Source organism: Prionailurus bengalensis, chromosome E2 (assembly GCF_016509475.1).
Source record: "Prionailurus bengalensis isolate Pbe53 chromosome E2, Fcat_Pben_1.1_paternal_pri, whole genome shotgun sequence".
NCBI lineage: Eukaryota > Metazoa > Chordata > Mammalia > Carnivora > Felidae > Prionailurus > Prionailurus bengalensis.
In genome coordinates, this window is record NC_057352.1 from 44010784 (window position 1) to 44029841 (window position 19058).

Here is a 19058-nt window from a genome sequence, read left to right on the forward strand (position 1 = left end):
CTGAGCCGGTCAGACGCTCAACCGACTGAGCCACCCAGGCACCCCTCATGGATTTTTTTTTAATGCAGATGTAGAAGATTTTTATCATTGCACAAAATTCTGTTGGGCAGTGCTAGTTTAGAAGCCAGGGAACAGAGATAGGTTGAACGTTGCAAATATGAAAGGGGTAGAACAAGAGAGTTGCTTTGTGGTGATGGAAGAGTTCCTTATCTTTTTAAAAAGAAAAATTTTTTTTTTACATTTTTATTTTATTTTTGAGAGGCAGAGAGAGTCAGAGCACAAGTGGGGGAGAGGCAGAGAGAGAAGGAGACACAGAATCCAAAGCAGGCTCCAGGCTCTGAGCTATCATTATAGAGCCTGACACGGGGCTCGAACTCACAAGCCGCGAGATCATGACCTGAGCCGAAGTCGGTGCTCAACTGACTGAGCTGCCCAGGCGCCCCAGAAGAGTTACTTATCTTGATGGTGATGGTGATTACTTGAATCTACACATGGGATAAAATTACATAAAACCACACATATGTTATATTATACAGTAATAATTTTACTAAGACATAAATATTTTAGGGCCACTTGGATGGGTCACTTGATTACATGTCCAACTTTGGCTCTTGTCATGATCTTGTGGTCCATGAGTTCAAGCCCTGCGTCGGGTTCTGTGCTGACAGCTCAGAGCCTGGAGCCTGCTTCAGATTCTTTGTCTCCTTCTCTTTGCCCCTCCCCTGCCCTCTCTTTGTCTCTCTCAAAAATAAATAAACATTTTAAAAACAGACATAAATATTTTAATTCAGTAGCTCAAAAGGTACTGAAATTTTTAATTTATTATTATTTTTAATGTTTTTGTTTATTTTTGAAGGAGAGAGAGACAGAGCATGAATGGGGGAGGAGCAGAGGGAGAGGGAGACATAGAATTTGAAGCGGGCTCCAGGCTCTGAGCTGTCAGCACAGAGCCCAATGCGGGGCTTGAACTCATGAACTGTGAGATCATGACCTGAGCCGAAGTCAGACGCTTAATGACTGAGCCACCCAGGTGCCCCAAAAGCTACTGAAATTTTTTAAATGGGGATTGTAGAATTTTTTTCATATTTCGACTTTATATTTCATCATATACCAAGATCATTTTCCAGGTGATTTTTTATTATGATGTTATATGCACATTTTCAGTTTGAAGCAGTTTATATTATGGAAATTTAATTATTTTTAGTATCTGTATGATGTGTTCTCATGTTTCTGATATATTCAGATTCCTTCCCCCCAAGTAATTTAGCAGACCTGATAATAGAATTGCTCTTATTGAAGCTGCTCTAGTCTGTCCTATAGTGACCTTTCGGCTTTAACACTCCAGCTTTAGTTAAATTAAGCAGGCACAGACTTTTGCTATGGAAACGATACGGAAACATAACAAACAACTTGGCTTACTTTCTTCTACAAAGCAGAAGGTGGCCTGAAAAGAGGTATACTGATACTAGATGAGAGTTTTTTTAGAGAGTACTGTTAAAAGCAATAATTTGTTTATGATCTCAACATAATGCTCATCTGGAAATGAGATGGGAAGACCGGGTAATTTATTTGATCTTGCTTTAGAATTCCTAAGATGCATAGGAAAAATGCTATTTTTCATATATTATATAGTACATATGTTTGGAGCATATGTTGGCTGAAGTATGTGTTATGAACTGTGTTCCCTTTGAAACCTTATATGCATGATTACGTTCCCCCATCACTGGTTTATTTTACTATCGAAGTATAAAGGACAGGTGGCTTATGTCTTTGCCAAGCTGGTATTAAAGTGAGCTATCTAATATGACTAGGATACTTTGGTATATAGTACTTAGGTACGTTATGTGATATTTGGGTAGCTTAATAGATAGTAATAAAGTTTTTATTTGTATTTTCTATTTTAAACTTCATTTTGAACAGCCTACTTTAGTGGCTATAATTCTTATTTAAATAATACTGTTGACAAACCTCATGAGTTATTTTTTGCCACCAAATTGTACTCTTATTCCAAAGTTCATTCATTCAACAATCATTGAATGCCTGTAATGTGCGAGGTACCATATTGGGCTCTGGGGATAACAAGATGGACCCTGTCCCCTTCACAGTACTTAGGGGCAAATTGTAAAGTTGTTGGTGTTTCTTCCTCCCCTAGATGAACAGTTCCATAGAATAATTTGTTCAATTAAAAATTTTTTTTTTCAACGTTTATTTATTTTTGGGACAGAGAGAGACACAGCATGAACGGGGGAGGGGCAGAGAGAGAGGGAGACACAGAATCGGAAACAGGCTCCAGGCTCTGAGCCATCAGCCCAGAGCCCGACGCGGGGCTCGAACTCACGGAGCGTGAGATCGTGACCTGGCTGAAGTCGGACGCTCAACCGAATGTGCCACCCAGGCACCCCAATTTGTTCAATTTAGATTAGACATGAAAGAGCAACGGATATAGCAGAATAACCACTTGTTAGCCATGAGTTTCCAATTTCTTCTTCAGTTACTGACTTATTTAGGCTTTTTTGTTTTTATTGTGATCGCGTTGGCATTTTATTTTTTTATGGAATATATTTTTTTCTTTTTAAAACATTTTTCTTAATGTTTATTTATTTGTGAGAGACAGAGCAGAATTAGGGGAGGGGCAGAGAGAGAAGGAGACACAGAATCTGAAGCAGGCTCTAGGCTCTGAGCTGTCAGCACAGAGCCCTGTGCGGGGTTTGAACCCATGAACAGCGAGATCATGAACTGACCTGAGCCGAAGTCAGATACTTAACTGACTGAGCCACCCAAGTGCCCCTGGAATATTTTCAATTTAATTAAACCGATGTAAAATTTATTAACTTTGTCTACCAAAATATATAAAAAGAAATCACAACTGAAAACATTGAGGGGCACCTGGCTGGCTCAGTCAGTGGAGTGTGCGACTCTTGATCTAGCGCTTATAGGTTTGAGCCCCACATTGGGTATAGCGATTACTTAAAAATAAAATCTTTTTTAAAAGGGAAAATATTGATAGATTTTTTTGACTATATAAATATTTACAGAAAACTGCAACTTCCAGTTAAAGATAGTAAATTGAACACATGTGTTTACTCTCATTAGACATTAGACAGCTGTAACTTAACCTTGTTGGATAGAGAGAAAGAGTCAATAAAGAGCACAAGTCATTTTATATCAAAGAACCGTGGAAAGACTCAGGAATTTGAGGCACTGGGTATCTCTGAAAGTGGGGTGTGAGATGAAGCTGAAAACAGAAGGATTAGTTGAAAGTCTACAAAAGAAGCAGTTAGAGTTCACAGATTTTTCTCTTATGTAGTATAGTGAAGTGATTATCACTGTCTTACCCTGGGAGAATATTGGAGATTTGCTGTTCAGCAGGAATGAAATAGACATTCTAGGTTCTAGAATACCTGAAGGCAGAGATTGAATATCTGTACAGAAAATGGAGGGTGGATGGAGGGAGAGGCATAAGGAAAGTCTGCATACTGAATATGGAGACTTCTGACCCCCCCCCGCCCTTTTTTTTTTTTAATGTTTTTATTTATTTTTGAGACAGAGAGAGACAGAGGATGAGCAGGGGAGGGGCAGAGAGAGAGGGAGACACAGAATCCGAAACAGGCTGCAGGCTCTGAGCGGTCAGCACAGAGCCCGACGCTGGGCTCGAACTCACGTACTGTGAGATCATGACCTGAACCGAAGTCAGACGCTTAACCAGCTGAGCCACCCAGGCGCCCCTGACCCCTTTTCTTAACTCTCAAAATGTTTATGACAAGTTTATGCTCCCTAGACGAGACTGGAAGATTTGCTTTTAGACAGACCGGTCCAAGAGAAAATTCGTATGTGCCTCGACTTGCAAATCTTCTAGACTAATGATTCTCAACTCTGTCATACCCAACCCCACTTTTTTGTTTTGAACAAATATTTTATAGTACTACTTCATTAACCTGAAATGGAAATGCAAAGATTATATAATCAACTTGCACATACAAATGTAAGAATATCAATATAATACTGTAATATTACAGGGAAATAAATTTAGAACTAAATTGTAACAAAATAGTTACATTTCAAAATGAAAAGGCTTGACATTGACATTGAAAAGGCTTGACAGTGAAGCAGTTAGATATTTGTAGCTGCAGTATCACTGCAAGTTTTGCAGGTACAGAGGCAGGCATATTGATTAGCACCCTAAATTCCATCATTGAGTGGCATTACCGGCAATGACATGATTTTCTGAAATGATGAACTCTTGCTAAAGTTTTCTTCAATTTATATGGTGGTCATATTCATTACAAATTCATGTGTTAAAACTGCAGTTTTTTTGGTACTTATTTATACTATGGAGTTGGGTTCTGAGTTCATAAGTTTCTCTGTATACATAAATATATGTGGGACATTCTGAAGTTCCACGTAACATAGGCTAGTTCTGTACTTTGAAGAACTAGTTATCCCATGCATTGATAGGAATTTCAGTCTTTGGCTCCTTGTCATAAAATGCCTGTAGTGTACCTCACTCATTGTGTTGCCATGCTCATTCATTTATGTATTGACTGTGACTGTTTTTGTGCAATGATGGTAGAGCAGTTAGAACATGTGTGGTACTCTTACCACTTCACACTTTGCTCAGGGCACTGTAAACCACGATGTTGAAGTTAAAACTCAGTAGTGTTTCAAGTCCTCTGAGTATTGCTATACTGGAACTTGTACAGTCCATGCTCATCGTGTCAAAATAAGGAAAGGAAAATGGATAAATGTCATCCTTTAAAGACATCCTTTAATACTAGACTGTATTATTTTGTTATCAAAATAGATAGCAAAGCATTGTGTTTATTGTTCAGTAATTTTTTGGCTGGGCTACAAGGATATACATCTTATATAGCTTCATTATTTCCATCTAGCTGTCTCATTGTTACTTTGAATACTCCATGACTAACATTGAAAACCTTATCTAGCCTGTTTCCGATTCTGTATCTCCCTCTCTCTCTGCCCCTCCCCCGTTCATGCTCTGTCTCTCTCTGTCCCAAAAATAAATAAACGTTGAAAAAAAAAATTAAAAAAAAAAAAGGGGGGCGCCTGGGTGGCACAGTCGGTTAAGCGTCCGACTTCGGCCAGGTCACGATCTCGCGGTCCGTGAGTTCAAGCCCCGCGTCGGGCTCTGGGCTGATGGCTCAGAGCCTGGAGCCTGTTTCCGATTCTGTGTCTCCCTCTCTCTCTACCCCTCCCCCGTTCATGCTCTGTCTCTCTCTGTCCCAAAAATAAATAAACGTTGAAAAAAAAATAAAAAAAAAAAGAAAACCTTACCTTATCTCCCTCCAAACCTGTTCTGAATCAGTGACTTCTTCATTTATTTGCTAGTGATACCACCATTCTCCTAGATACTGAAGGTCACAACTTCTAACCTCTTTTTTTTCCTTTCTCATTATTACGTGTGTAGTCAGTTAAAAAAAAATTCTTTAGGGAAATATTTATTGCATTCATCCCTCTTCATTTCTATTTTCTGTTTATGTTCTCACATCCACCCTAATTTAAACTTCCAATACATGTGATGTTAGTACCTAGTGCTTCAGCCTCTTAACTGATTTCCATGATTCTGTCCTCTCTCTCCTTCATAGAGCCTTCATTGATTTTTATCATATGCTTCCGTACATCCTTTTTATTATAAGTAAATTTCTGCCTTTTAGAGTCTTCACTAATTTCTTAAAGTTTAGTACATGCCACTTTGTTCTTTATTTTATTTTTTAAATTTTACTTCTTAAAAATTCTTTTTGTTTCAAGTTTTTATTTAAATTCTAGTTAGTTGGGGTGCCTGGGTGGCTCAGTGGTTGAGTGTCTGACTTTGGCTCACATCACGATCTCACAGTTCGTGAGTTTGAGCCCCACATTGGGCTCGTTGTTGTCAGCACAGAGCCCACTTGGGATCCTCTGTTCCTCCCCCCACCTCTGCCCTCCCCTGCCCACGCTCTCTCTCTCAAAAATAAATATTAAATCAGTTTTAGTTAACATATAGCATATGTTCTTTATTTTAGTGTCCCTATATAATATTGGCTGAAGCAGTGGCATTCAATATGGATATTTTTATAATAGATCCTCAGTTAAAAAAGGAAAGGGTAGAGGACTGAACAAAACAAAGTTTCTGCCTTCTTGGAACTTATGGTACTGAGGGAAATAGATAATAAATACATAATACACTTTTCATAGTGATCCATACTATGAAAAATAATAAAACAGGATAAGGGGACAGAGATGTGGTATTTTAGGTAGGGTGGTCTTCTCTTAGGAGGTAATCTTTGAGTATGGAACTGAAGGAGTGAGGTAATATGAAGATCAGAGGGAACAATATTCCAGAGGGATAAAATATCAAGTGTGAAATCCTTGAGGTTAGGAATGAGTTTGGGTGGTTCAAGCATTAAGGCCAGGATGGTCAGAACAAATCATTGAAGGGAAGAGAGTTAAAGAAGGTAAGGCAACAAGTTGGCCAGGGATCAAATCACATAGACCTTGTAAATCATCATAGGACATTTTAATTTAGTTGAGTGTTGAAAGGAAGCCATTAGAGAATTCTGAGCAGGGCTTGAAATTATCTAGTTAAAGTTTGCTCTGGCTTCTGCACAGCGAGTAGGCTGTAAAGGAGCCAGAGTGAAAACAAGGAGAACAGTTATGAGGCTATTGCAATGGTCCAAGCTTTAATTGCTTCTTTATAAATGTTACAGTATTGGAAACCATCCTAGGTAAATTATACTACCCAATAATAGGCAGAAATCTTCATGTCCTTTCCTAAGTAGAGGATAATCACTGAATTATGATGTTGCTTGGTTACAAACTCCACTGTAATCTAGGGATGGGCAAGCAGGGGGAGTAAAGTGTTCATCTGAAAGACTACATAGTAGAAAAAAAACTCTTTCTACACATTTGAACTCTGACTATATTATATACCTAGAATCATGGATGCAGAATAATAGCTAATATTTGTTTATCACTGCCTATATGACATGACTAGGCACTTTATATTTGATATCATCTATCAGGATAACTTATAAGTCATAGTACAGAAATAGAAGATAATTTTTTTAAAGGGTATTATAAAATCTCAGGCTTGGAAGCTACATGGTCTAGAACATTGTCTAGCCATCCTACCCAGTACTGCTGTAGTGAAAACATCACTGACACTGTAACTCGTGACCACAGCTTGTTCTGACAGTGCTAGGGACTGAGTGCCCGAAACTCCAGTACTGCCTTGAAGTGCTGGACACCTCCTCCACTCTGCATACTGAAAAATGGACTTCATGCAACCTATATTATCATGTCGCTCCCTTGTTGGTTCAATGGATTAAAGCAGCCATGGAACACATCTTTCTCCCAATTGTGGCTAAAAGTAGCAGTGGAGATTACTGAGAGAAATCTCTCTGAAGCTTTTAAGACCACCAACTATAAGGAAGCGACTAACTCAAAGCAGAGGAATGAGACTAAATCTGCAACAAAGACGAGACATAGCTTAAGAACTGTAACCTGTCAAAAGAAATCGCATACCTCTTTTTGGAGGTAAATACATTTCTACTTGAGTCTTTAGAAGTCTGTCATACAGAATGTTCAGTATATGCTCAACAGTACACACACACACACACACACACACGAAAGTGTGACCCACAGTGAAAAGAAAACAATCAGTAGAAGCAGACCTAGAGATGAGATGGCTTAGATCTTCTACCTCTTCATCTATGTTAGAGTTACCAGAAAGAGTCTTTCATTTAACCATAATAAAATACTAAACCAGTTAGTAGAAGTAGGCTAGGTATGTGAAGAGATGGAGGGATTTCTGTAGAAGCATGAAAAAATTTTTTAATCAAAAGGATAATAATGACAAAGATACAATGACAAAGATACAAGAGATCAGGATTTCTAATGAATCTAAACACAAAAATTCTCAACAAAAAAACTAACCAAATCCGACAGCACATTAAAAGGTTTATATAGCATTGCCAAGTGGAATTTATCCCAGAAATGTAAAATGGGATTGAACATAGGACAATCAGTTGATGTAATACACCACATTAATAGAAGGGATAAAAAACACATGATCATCTCAGCTGACACGGAAAAGGCCATTTGACAAAATTTAACAGCCTTTCATTAAATTGTTTTTGTAATTTATTCATTTTTGAAAGAGAGCAAATGTGAGTTGGGGGCAGGGGCAGACAGAGAGAGAGCGCACACAAGAGACACAGAATCCAAAGCAGGCTCCAGGCTCTGAGCTGTCAGTACAGAGCCCAGTACGGGGCTCAAACACACAAACTGTGAGATCATGACCTGAGCTGAAGTCAGATGCTTAACTGAGCTGCCCAGGTGCCCCAACAGCCTTTCATTAAAAACAAAAACAAAAACCACCAAAAAACCCTAACACTCAACACACTAGGAAAAGGGGAAAATTCCTTACCATGAAAGGTCATTTATGAAAAGCCCACAGCTAACATCATGTTTAATGGTAAAAGACTGAAAGCTAGGGGCACTTGGATGGCTCAGTTGGTTAAGCATCCAACTTGATTTCGGCTCAGGTCATTATCTTATGGTTTGTGAGTTTGAGTCCTGTTTTGGGCTCCGTGCTGACAGTGTGGATTTGGATTCTGCTTTGGATTCTCTCTCTCCCTCTTTCTGTCCTCCTCTACTACTCACTCTCTACCTCTCTCTCAAATAAATAAATAAACATTAAAAAAAAAAAAAAGACTGAGTTAAGATTAGGAACAAGATAAGGAGGCTCACTTTCACCACTCCTGTTAAGCATTTGTGCTAAAAGTCCTAGCCAGAACTATACAATAAAAAGAAATAAAAGGCATTTGAATTGCAAATGAAGAGGTAAAATAGTCTCTATTCATAGATGGCATATTCCTATACATAGAAAATATCACATCATCCACAATAAAGCTACTAGAGCTAATAAAAGAATTCAGCGTTTCAGGGTAGAAGATCAAAATACAGGTACCATTTGTGGTTCTGTGTACCAGTGATGAACAACTTGAAGAGGAAATTTAAAAAGTAATTCTATTTATAGTAGCATCTGAAGGAATTAAATACTTAGGAATATGTTGAACCAAGGAGGTGTCGAGACTTACATGCTGAAAACTATAAAATATTGCTGAGAGAAAGAAAAATAGATGGAAACAAGTAAAATAAAAATAAAATGTAAGTACACATAATAAATGGATATCCATGTTCATAGATAGGAAGACTTAACATTAAGCCATCAGTACCCCCCCCAAAGCAATCTAGAGAGTGAGTGCTCCTACCAAAATTCCAACAGCCTTTTTTGTTGAATGGAAAAGCATATTTTCAGATTCATGTGGGATTGCAAGAGGCCTCAAATAAGCAGGACAACACTGAAAAAGAAGAATAAATTTGGAGGGCTTACTCTTCCTAACTTGTAACTTACTACAAAGGTGCAGTGTTTAAAACACTGTGGTATTGGCATACAAACAGATAGATGAAATAGAATAGAAAGCCCAGAAATAAGCCCTCACACATGGTCAGTTCATTTTCTACAGAATGCCAAGACTATTCACTGGGGAAAGGACAGTCTTTTCAACCAATGGTGCTGGGAAAATTGGATATCTACCCACAAAATAATATAGTTGGACTCTTATCTTACATCATAGACAAAAATACACTCAAAACAGATCAAGGTCCTAAATGTAAGACTTTACTAAAACTATAAAACTCTTAGAAGAAAACATTCAGGGAAGTCTTGACATTGGATTTGGCAGTGCTTTCTCAAGTATGACAACAAAAACACAGGCAACAAGACAAACTAGATAAATTGGACTCCCATGAAAGTTAAAAACTTGTGCATCAAAGGACACCACCAAGAAAGTGGAAAAAAAACAAACAAACAAACCAAAACCCAACAACCTACAGAATGAAAGATATTTGTAAAAATCCTATATCTGCAAGGGGTTAATGATTCAGAATATATAAAGAAATTCAATTCAAAACCAGATATACATATATACCCAAATGTAACCCCAAAGAATGAATTTTTTTGTTGTTTAAGCAGTCACTTAACTTGTTTAGAGTCAGCCTGTAAAATCTGTCTCTCTGGTTAGTGGGAGCTCATAGTCTCATTTCAGTTATATTAGCCTTAGACTCCTTGGGATCTGACCTGTTATGGATGGTTTCCAGGTCAGCCAAAGGACTGGACAAAGTTTATTTGTATAACTTGGAGCTCCCCTTCTCTGGCTGTCTCCTTTCTGGGAGTTCCCTTTTACTCTGAGGGAACTCAGAGTTCCTCAGAGGCTGAAGTTGTCCCAAACTCTGTCCTTGGTTCTTGAGGCCCTTCAAGACTAGATTTTGTACAGGAAAGTCAACCACTTTGTAAGGCATGGTCTGTGGCCTTCCCTCAGGTTGAAAGCCTTAAAAACAGGAAACACTGTTTTGTTACAATTCTAGCATGTGTCACTTTGCTTCCAGTATATGCTTATATTTGCTCTCCATACTTTGAAGTAGTTCTTTATGTTTGTTCCTGTTTGTCATTGTTACCTGCATAATGGTGGGTCATTTGGGTGCTAGTCAGCATCAGATTGGACAGGGGAATCTCCCTAAGTGCTATATGTGTACTTCTTCAGGCTCTATTTCTTTTATTTTCCTCCTTTTTTGGTGGTTGCGATTTTTACCTCTAGCACCTCCTGGTCCTACTCCTATATACACATCTTAACCTCAAAAATAGTGAAGGACACCAGAGAAAGTCAAGTAGCCCAGCCTGTTAAGTCAGTTGAAATTTTAAGTTGATAACATATATAATAGGCTTTTTGAGATTTTTTTACTAAAACAAACTTTCTGATTTTAATAGCCTGTTAGAGGACCTTCCTGTACACCCAAGTCTTTTTAAAGTTTACTTGTTTATTTTGAGAGAGAGAGAGAGAGAGAGAGAGAGAGAGAGATTGATTGAGAACTCAGTGGAGGAGCAGAGAGGTGGGGGCGGGGGAGAGAACCCCAAGCAGGCTCCACGCTGTCAGCATGGAGCCCAACATGGGGCTTGAACCCACAAAATGTGAGATCATGACCCAAGCTAAAATCAAGAGTTGGACACTTAACTAGCCGAGCCACCCAGGTGCCCCCTGTACACCCATGTCTTTTAAGTCTGGGCTGGATGGTTTATGTTGCCTAAAGTACAGAGTCAGTCTGTCCTTCCCTTCTTCCTTATTTCCTTTCTCTCTTTGCAGAGCACGAGTTGGGGAGAGGGCCAGAGGGGTAGAGAGAGAATCTTCTTTTTTTTTTAATATTTATTTTTGAGAGAGAGAGAGAGAGAGAGAGAGAGAGAGAGAGAGAGAAAACTGGGGGAGGGGCAGAGAAAGAGGGAGACAGAGGATCTGAAGCAGCCTCTGCTCTGACACCACAGAGCCTGGTATGGGGCTCAAACTCACGAACCATGAGTTGAAGTTGGACACTTAACTGACAGCCACCCAGGCTGAGAGAGTGAGAATCTTAAGCAGGCTCCATACTCAGCCCGGAGCCCGAAACGAGGCTTGATCTCAGAACTCTGGGTCCATGACCTGAGCTGAAATCAAGAGTTGGATGCCCAACCAACTGAGCCACCCAGGCACCTTTTTTTTTTTTTTTTAAATTTATTGTTAAGTAATCTCTACACCCAACATGGGGCTCAGACTCAATCCCAAGATCAAGAGTTGCAACTCTTCCAACAGAGCCATGTAGGCACCCTTTCCTTGTGGTTTTTCACAGTACTCTATAAGAAAGCTTTGCAAAATTTTTATTCCGGATATATATACAAAAAACAAAAAAACCAAAACCCCCTCATTCCTTTGTAACATTCCAGCATTTTACAACTCATAATCTTCTGAAATTTGGAAGATTGTTCACTTATTACATTTTTATTGTTACCTTCTTGAAATAACATTTTGTGTATCAATAATATATGTTACAGATATAATAAACTTCCTGTTGTAAACTTATTATAAATATAATGGATAATGAATTGTATTTTTGTTTGTTCTTTCTCATTAGCTCCTGGGCTATAATGAAAAGCCGATAAATCTACAGATGTTTATTGGAACAGCAGATGATCGATATTTACGACCTCATGCATTTTACCAGGTGCATCGAATCACTGGGAAGACTGTTGCTACTGCAAGTCAAGAGATAATAATTGCCAGCACAAAGGTTCTGGAAATTCCCCTTCTTCCTGAAAACAATATGTCAGCCAGGTATCTGGAAACATACCCCAAAATGGGCAGTTCTTTTTTTTCCCCTAAAACAACTTTCAGAGAAAAACATACTTCTTTTTATAGTACAGAAATGAATTATTCATGGTTCTAAATTAACAGAATAACATTATGTAGATAATTGTAAGACATTAGCTAAAGTTGGTAGCAGATTTCCAGAAAGGAAATGCACTTCAGCAGAAGTTTATGAACCATGTGGTACCAGCCAAGCATTTTGTTAAATGTTAAAGATAAAAATATATGGACTTTTTGCAAGTAGCTCACAGTCTAATAGGGTAGACAAAAGAACAGTTGCAGTACAATTATTATGATTGTCAAATTTCCTTAAGGAAACTTTTACTATCTCCAGGCTTACTTGTTTGACTCCTTTCCAAACAAAATGAGGTGGCTAGCTTCTGAATGAGAATGCTTTAGAGTTTTGTTCAGGTTAGGATTATATGTCACACAAGGAATGCAGTGGCTTAAACAGTCGACGTTTAGTTTGTTATTCCATAAAAGAAATGTACAAATAGGCATTTTTAGGGCTAGCACAGGAACTCCATAAGTCATTGGGGCCCCAAACTCTGTTTTTCTTCTTTTCTGGTCTTTTTTTTTTTTTTTTTTTTTCCCAATTAAAAAAAATATTTTTTTTGAGAGAAAGCAAGTGGGGGACGGGCAGAGAGAGAGAGGGTCTGGACAGAGGATCTGAAGCAGGCTCTGTGCGGACAGCAGAGAGCTTGAGGCGGGACTGGAATTCATGAACCATGAGATCATGGCCTGAGCTGAAGTCAGACACTTAACTGACTGAGCCACCCAGGTGCCCCTCTTTGTGTGTGTGTGTGTGTGTGTGTGTGTGTGTGTGTGTGTGTGTGCGCACGCGTGTGTGTACATTTTGAGAGAGATCAAAAGTGTGTGCACATGTGGGCAGGGGAGGGGCAGATAGAGAAGGAGAGAGAGAATCCCAAGCAGTCTCTGCATTGTTGGCACAGAGCGTGATGTGAGGCTCGATCTCATGAACCTTGAGATCATGACCTGAGCCAAAATCAAGAGTTGGACACTTTAGCCGAATGAGCCACTCGTGTGCCCCCTCTGCTATTCTTTTTTTTTCTTTTTTTAATGTTTATTTTTGAGAGAGAGAGACAGAGACAGAGACAGAGACAGAGAGTGGAGGGGTGGGGGCAGAGAGAGAAGGAGACACAGAATCTAAAGGAGGCTCCAGGCTCTGAGCTGTCAGCACAGAGCCCAACGCAGGGCTCAAACTCATAGACCGCGAGATCATGACCTGAGCTGAAGTCAGGCACTCAACCGACTGAGCCACCCAGGTGCCCCCCGCCCCCTTGCTATTCTTAACTTGTGATTTCTGTCCTCAAGATTGTCTCATGTTACAAAATGGCTGCTGGAACTCGAACCATCACAACCATAGTCCCAGAAGGAATAAGGAAAAAGGGCTAAAGAAAACTTCCATCTGAGTTAGCCTCTTTATTTTACTGTGTTGTATTTGTTTATATATATTTTAAAAGTAATAAGCTCTCTGCCCATTGTAGGGCTTGAACTCACAACCCTAAGATCAAGAGTCACATCCTCTACCAACTGAACCAGTCAGGTGCCACAAGTTAGTCTGTCTAATCTGTCTTTATCAAGAGGCTTGTTACAGAAACCTATCTAGCATATCTTATGGTTCATCCTTGTAAATAAGGAAGGTCTGGGATTGTTTTGTTTTGTTTTTACTTGAGCACATTGCTACCTCTAATGATACAGGGATCTATTACTAAGAAAGAAGGGGGAAATAGATATTTATTTAGTAGGCAACTGTTAATCCCGTCACAACTAGGTATTTGAAACTTATAGTGAGGTTTATTACAGAAATTGTTTCAAACTACCTTTCTTAAAATGGCAGTAACATCTGTCCCAGGCTATTCCAAGAACAGTTATATAAAATTAGATTTTGGTCTCTAGATCTCTTCCTTTAAATTTATACTTAAATAACTTTTTTAGGTAAACTGAATATTGTGATAAAATTATATTATTATAAGAATTGCCTTAAGAACTTACCTTGTTACCTACTTATTACTGGGAAAGACAAGTTAATCTTGTGATAAAAACCTTATTTTTACCTGCTTTGTTCAAATGGGCAGTACAGGAGAACCCAACCCAATAAGTCATCACACAGGGGCTACTACAGAGTTCTTTTAAGGCAAAGCAGATAGTTAGCTGATGCTCTCTACTCTTTTTTTTTTTTTTTTAAGATTATTTATTTATTTTTGAGAGAGAGCCCAGGGGAGGGGCAGAGAGAGAAGGAGAGAGAGAATCCCAAGCAGGCCCCACAAACTGTCAGTGAGCCCAGTGCGGGGCTCGAACTCAGGAGCCACGAGATCATGACCTGAGCTAAAGTCAAGAGTTGGATGCTTAACTGAGCCGTGATGATCTCTACTCTTTTTTTTTTTTTTCTTTTAATGTTTATTTTTGAGAAAGTGGGAGGGGGGATGAATGGGGGAGGGGCAGAGACAGAGACAGAGAAGGAGACACAGAATCTGAAGCAGGCTCCAGCCTCTGAGCTGTCAGCATTGCAGGGCTTGATCTCACAAACTATGAGATCATGACCTGAGCTCAAGTTGGTCGCTCAACCAACTGAGCCACCCAGGCGCCCCAGTAGTCTCTACTCTTAAAATTTCTGTGTTCTCTGATACAGAAAGAACTTTGGAATCTCAACCAATGCTTGTTTCCCACTTAAGCAAAGCTCTTTCTTGAAGAGAACAGTGATCTGCCTCCAGGCATCCATTTGATCCATTTTCTTTTCTTTTCTTTTCTTTTCTTTTCTTTTCTTTTCTTTTCTTTTCTTTTCTTTTCTTTTCTTTTCTTTTCTTCTTTCTTTCTTTCTTTCTTTCTTTCTTTCTTTCTTTCTTTCTTTCTTTCTTTCAGTTTATTTATTTGGAGTGAGGCAGGGAGAGAGAGAGAGAACACACATAAATGAGGGAGGAGCAGGGAGGGAGAGCAAGAATCCTAAGTAGGCTCTGCACTGTCAACATGGAGCCCAGTATGGAGCTCAAACTCATGAACCATGAGATCATGACCTGAACCAAAGTTTGACGCTTAATGGCCCCTTGACCCATTTTCAAATAAGTGAGGTAGCCAACCATTGAATGAGAAATGCATGCATGTAGGTTTCTTTTACTCTAAGATCTTACTTTTTCATCTAGAATCAAAAGCATAGGAATATACTGGGGTGCCTGGGTGGCTCAGTCAGTTAAGCGTCCAACTTTGGCTCAGGTCATGATCTCATGGTTCGTGGGTTCAAGCCCTGAGTCAGGCTCTGTGCTGACAGCTCAGAGAGCCTGGAGCCTACTTCAGATTCTTTGTCTCCCTTTCTCTCTGCCCCTTCCTTCTCATGCTCTGTCTCTCTCAAATATAAATAAACATTAAAAAAAAGCATATGAATATACAGGTAGCTGCAGAGGGAAATTTAAAACTCAGTTTTGAATCATCTTTTTCTAAGAACTCATAAAATTGATCCCTAGGAGATGGTTTATAGGCCACGTTTCCATTCATTCTTCTGGGTGTTCAAAGCACTAGACTTGAATCAAGTTAAATTTAAATAGAAAATCACCAGAAGCTTCTTATACTTCTTAACTTTGTTTGAAGGATAGAATAAGAAATATCCATATGAATAACTCTTCATAATGTGAAAAACCACTATTAAAGATATTATCTCTTGGTCATTACACACACACACACACACACACACACACACACACAGAGAGAGAGAGAGAGAGAGAGAGAGAGAGAGAGAGAATCTTTTCAAGTTAAAGGGAAAAGGCTGATGACATGGTAGATTTTGCTTTACCAGACAAGGAGAGACCTGTAAACTTTATCACATTTCCTTTTTGCCTTGGCTGCTGGGAAGTTCGGTCAAGTTCAGGTATAGTAATTTGTATACCCCTAGATTTGGAACATATTTATTTCCTGTTGCTTCTATTTAATTTTTTTTTATGTTTTTCCTTGACCTTATTTGTATTTATGTTGTAAAATGCCTCATCCTTTTAAAAGTGATGTATAAATCAGTGAATTCAATTAAAAAGAGTACATGAGTTTGTAAGATTTTCAAGAAATTGGGAAAGCTTCACATACCAAATAAGGTGAAAAAATAAAAATAGTAGGATCTGAACATATCTACCTTCTCCTTTTCTCATCTATTAGCACATGAAATAGGTTGTAGTCAGAATTCATGTCCCTTGCCCAACCAGTTCTGGCATATACTGCCTACCTGGATAAATCCAGAAAGGACAAAGCTGCAGAAATATCATTGTTTCTAGTTAACAAACACAGCTACTGCTCTCATTCCACCCAGCTTAGAGACACACACACCTGAAGTTTTTCTGGCCATTCAGTATGGATTCCAGTATTTACTGCCTTATCCTACTCATAACTCCTCCCTGTTTTTAAAACTGGATGAAAACGGATGTGGCATTATTACTCTGATCTAAAATATACTCGTACTTAAAAAAATAAATAAAATATAGTTGTATCTGTAAACAGAATTAATAGTGATTTATTCCTACATGTGTAGTTTTCTTGTTGGTCTGGTCTTTTCTTGAAATTCATAGGCAGAGCTTTAAGATCGTCATTTCTGATACTCTTCTTCTAACTCTTCTCTTAGAAACTTAGCTCTCTGCTAAAATACCCTCCCTCTCAGCACCTGGCTGGCTCCTCAGTAGAGCACATGACTCTTGATTTTGAGGCCATGAATTTGAGCTCCATGTCCGGGGTAGAGTTTACTTAAATAAAATAAAATACTTTCCTCAAAACTCAATAAAATGGATGATCTCTGGCATTTCCCCCTAAAGGCTCATTGGCATGTTAGCATGAATAATCACTACTTGATACAATTTGATCAGTACTGCTTTGAGCTAAAGTGCAATTGTTCAATATTAATTAAGTATAATTCATTATCCATAAATGACAAATACTTTCAAGAGTGTTTTCCTTTTTTGGAAATTTCTTCTCCTGTGTCTTTCTGAAGGTGAAAATATTCACCCTTTGGGATTCTTTCTTGTGCTTTACTGGTTCTTAACTTGATAACCTAGTTTTCTAACACATATTTTCCTTTACAGCAACTTCTGTGGCCTCTGGACAGTTGAGCACTAGAGTTGGGACTGTTGGTAGATAAGGCAAAGGGATGGATGACAAGTAATACCACAAGGGAGAGTAAACTTTAGGATGTTGATTGCTAGTTTTCCATTTGCTTTATTCTTTCAATATGTGAATAACAAACACATGTTGTAGGTACTGTTTCCTACCCTGATTGTGTGTTAAGCAGCCATACAAGTAATGCATTTTGAAGATAATGAAAAGTTAGACCCTAAATGCCGAAACTTTAATCTTATATGTGTATTCTTTAAAAATAAAAGAATCTTAGCCTGATGGATTGTTTTTACTAATAAACCTATCACTAGAAAAGTCTAAATATGCTATTAATGACTGATTTAGAGTCCTACAGGTTAATCTTTTCTGGCTTAGTTGCTTACATAGAATTAAGGTCTTTTTACTTTGTATTACTTATCTAGTTCTGTAAAAGCACTCCAAAATTTAGTGGCTCAAAGTAATAACTGTTCATTATTTTCATGATTCTTAGGGTTGGCTGGACTCAGCTGGTCTATTCATGTGGTATCAGCTGAGATCACTCATGCACCTAAATTCAGCTGGGAGCTCAGCTGGATTTGGAACATACAAGCTGTCTGGGGTGACTGGAGTAGTTGAGGATTGGCTTGGCCTTTCTCTCCAGCTTCCTGGATGGACTTCATGGTGGCTCAGGGCTCCAAGAGAGCAAAAGAGGCTTAATGTTGGGCTCATAACTTACACTGCATCACTTGGTTACATTCTGTTTGTCAAATCATAAGGCCAGCTTTCACCTCTTAATGGGAAAAGTGGCATGCAGGTACAAGATTGGGGAATAATTGACAGCCATCTTTTTAGACAATCTACCATACTTACCATTATTACACTTTTGTCATTCAAAACATTTTTAATCTCAGAATTGAAATAGCAATCATACATCTTGCTTTTTGGACCTTATTTTAGGTAGTGATAGTTCTTCCCTGCCACGTTTAGCTAAGTTGTTGGGAACCATTAAATATCAGTAAGCAGGGGCGCCTGGGTGGCGCAGTCGGTTAAGTGTCCGACTTCAGCCAGGTCACGATCTCACGGTCCGTGAGTTCGAGCCCCGCATCAGGCTCTGGGCTGACGGCTCAGAGCCTGGAGCCTGCTTCCAATTCTGTGTCTCCCTCTCTCTCTGCCCCTCCCCCGTTCATGCTCTGTCTCTCTCTGTCCCAAAAATAAATAAACGTTGAAAAAAAAAATTAAAAAAAAAAAATATCAGTAAGCAAATAAAATGTGTATATTTTTCTCCCTAGTATTGACTGTGCAGGTATTTTGAAACTCCGCAATTCAGATATAGAACTTCGAAAAGGAGAAACTGATATTGGCAGAAAGAATACTAGAGTACGACTTGTATTCCGTGTGCACATCCCACAGCCCAATGGAAAAGTCCTTTCTCTTCAGACAGCTTCCATACCTGTTGAGTGCTGTAAGTGAGCTTGTGATGATGTTTTCAAATTTTGTTTATAATAGGCAATTTCCTATTTTGCTTTTAATGTAATATTTGGATTAAAAGTATAAACTGAGGCACAGAGTCTGGATAGCTGATGAGATTTTCTTGTATGGAAATAAGCTATGTGTTTAGGTGGGAGGAATACAGATCTTGGAGTTAGAAAATGGGTTCTCATTATAATTTGACCATAGGTTGTGTGGGACTATAAACACATTCTCTTGACCACAGGTTTTTGTTTTTGTTTTTTTGATGTTTATTTT

At 38.7% G+C, this 19058-nt stretch overlaps 1 protein-coding gene across 3 annotated transcripts in view; it reads left to right on the plus strand.

Annotated features, from left to right (window-relative positions):
• NFATC3 (nuclear factor of activated T cells 3) overlaps nucleotides 1-19058 on the plus strand; it is a 139667-nt gene that overhangs the window by 64149 nt on the left and 56460 nt on the right. For all 3 annotated transcript variants that reach the window (XM_043600897.1, XM_043600899.1, XM_043600898.1), the window contains exons 4-5: nucleotides 11998-12197; nucleotides 18602-18774. In XM_043600897.1, coding sequence (XP_043456832.1) covers nucleotides 11998-12197; nucleotides 18602-18774 — 373 coding nt within the window. The remainder of the gene's footprint in view (nucleotides 1-11997; nucleotides 12198-18601; nucleotides 18775-19058) is intronic.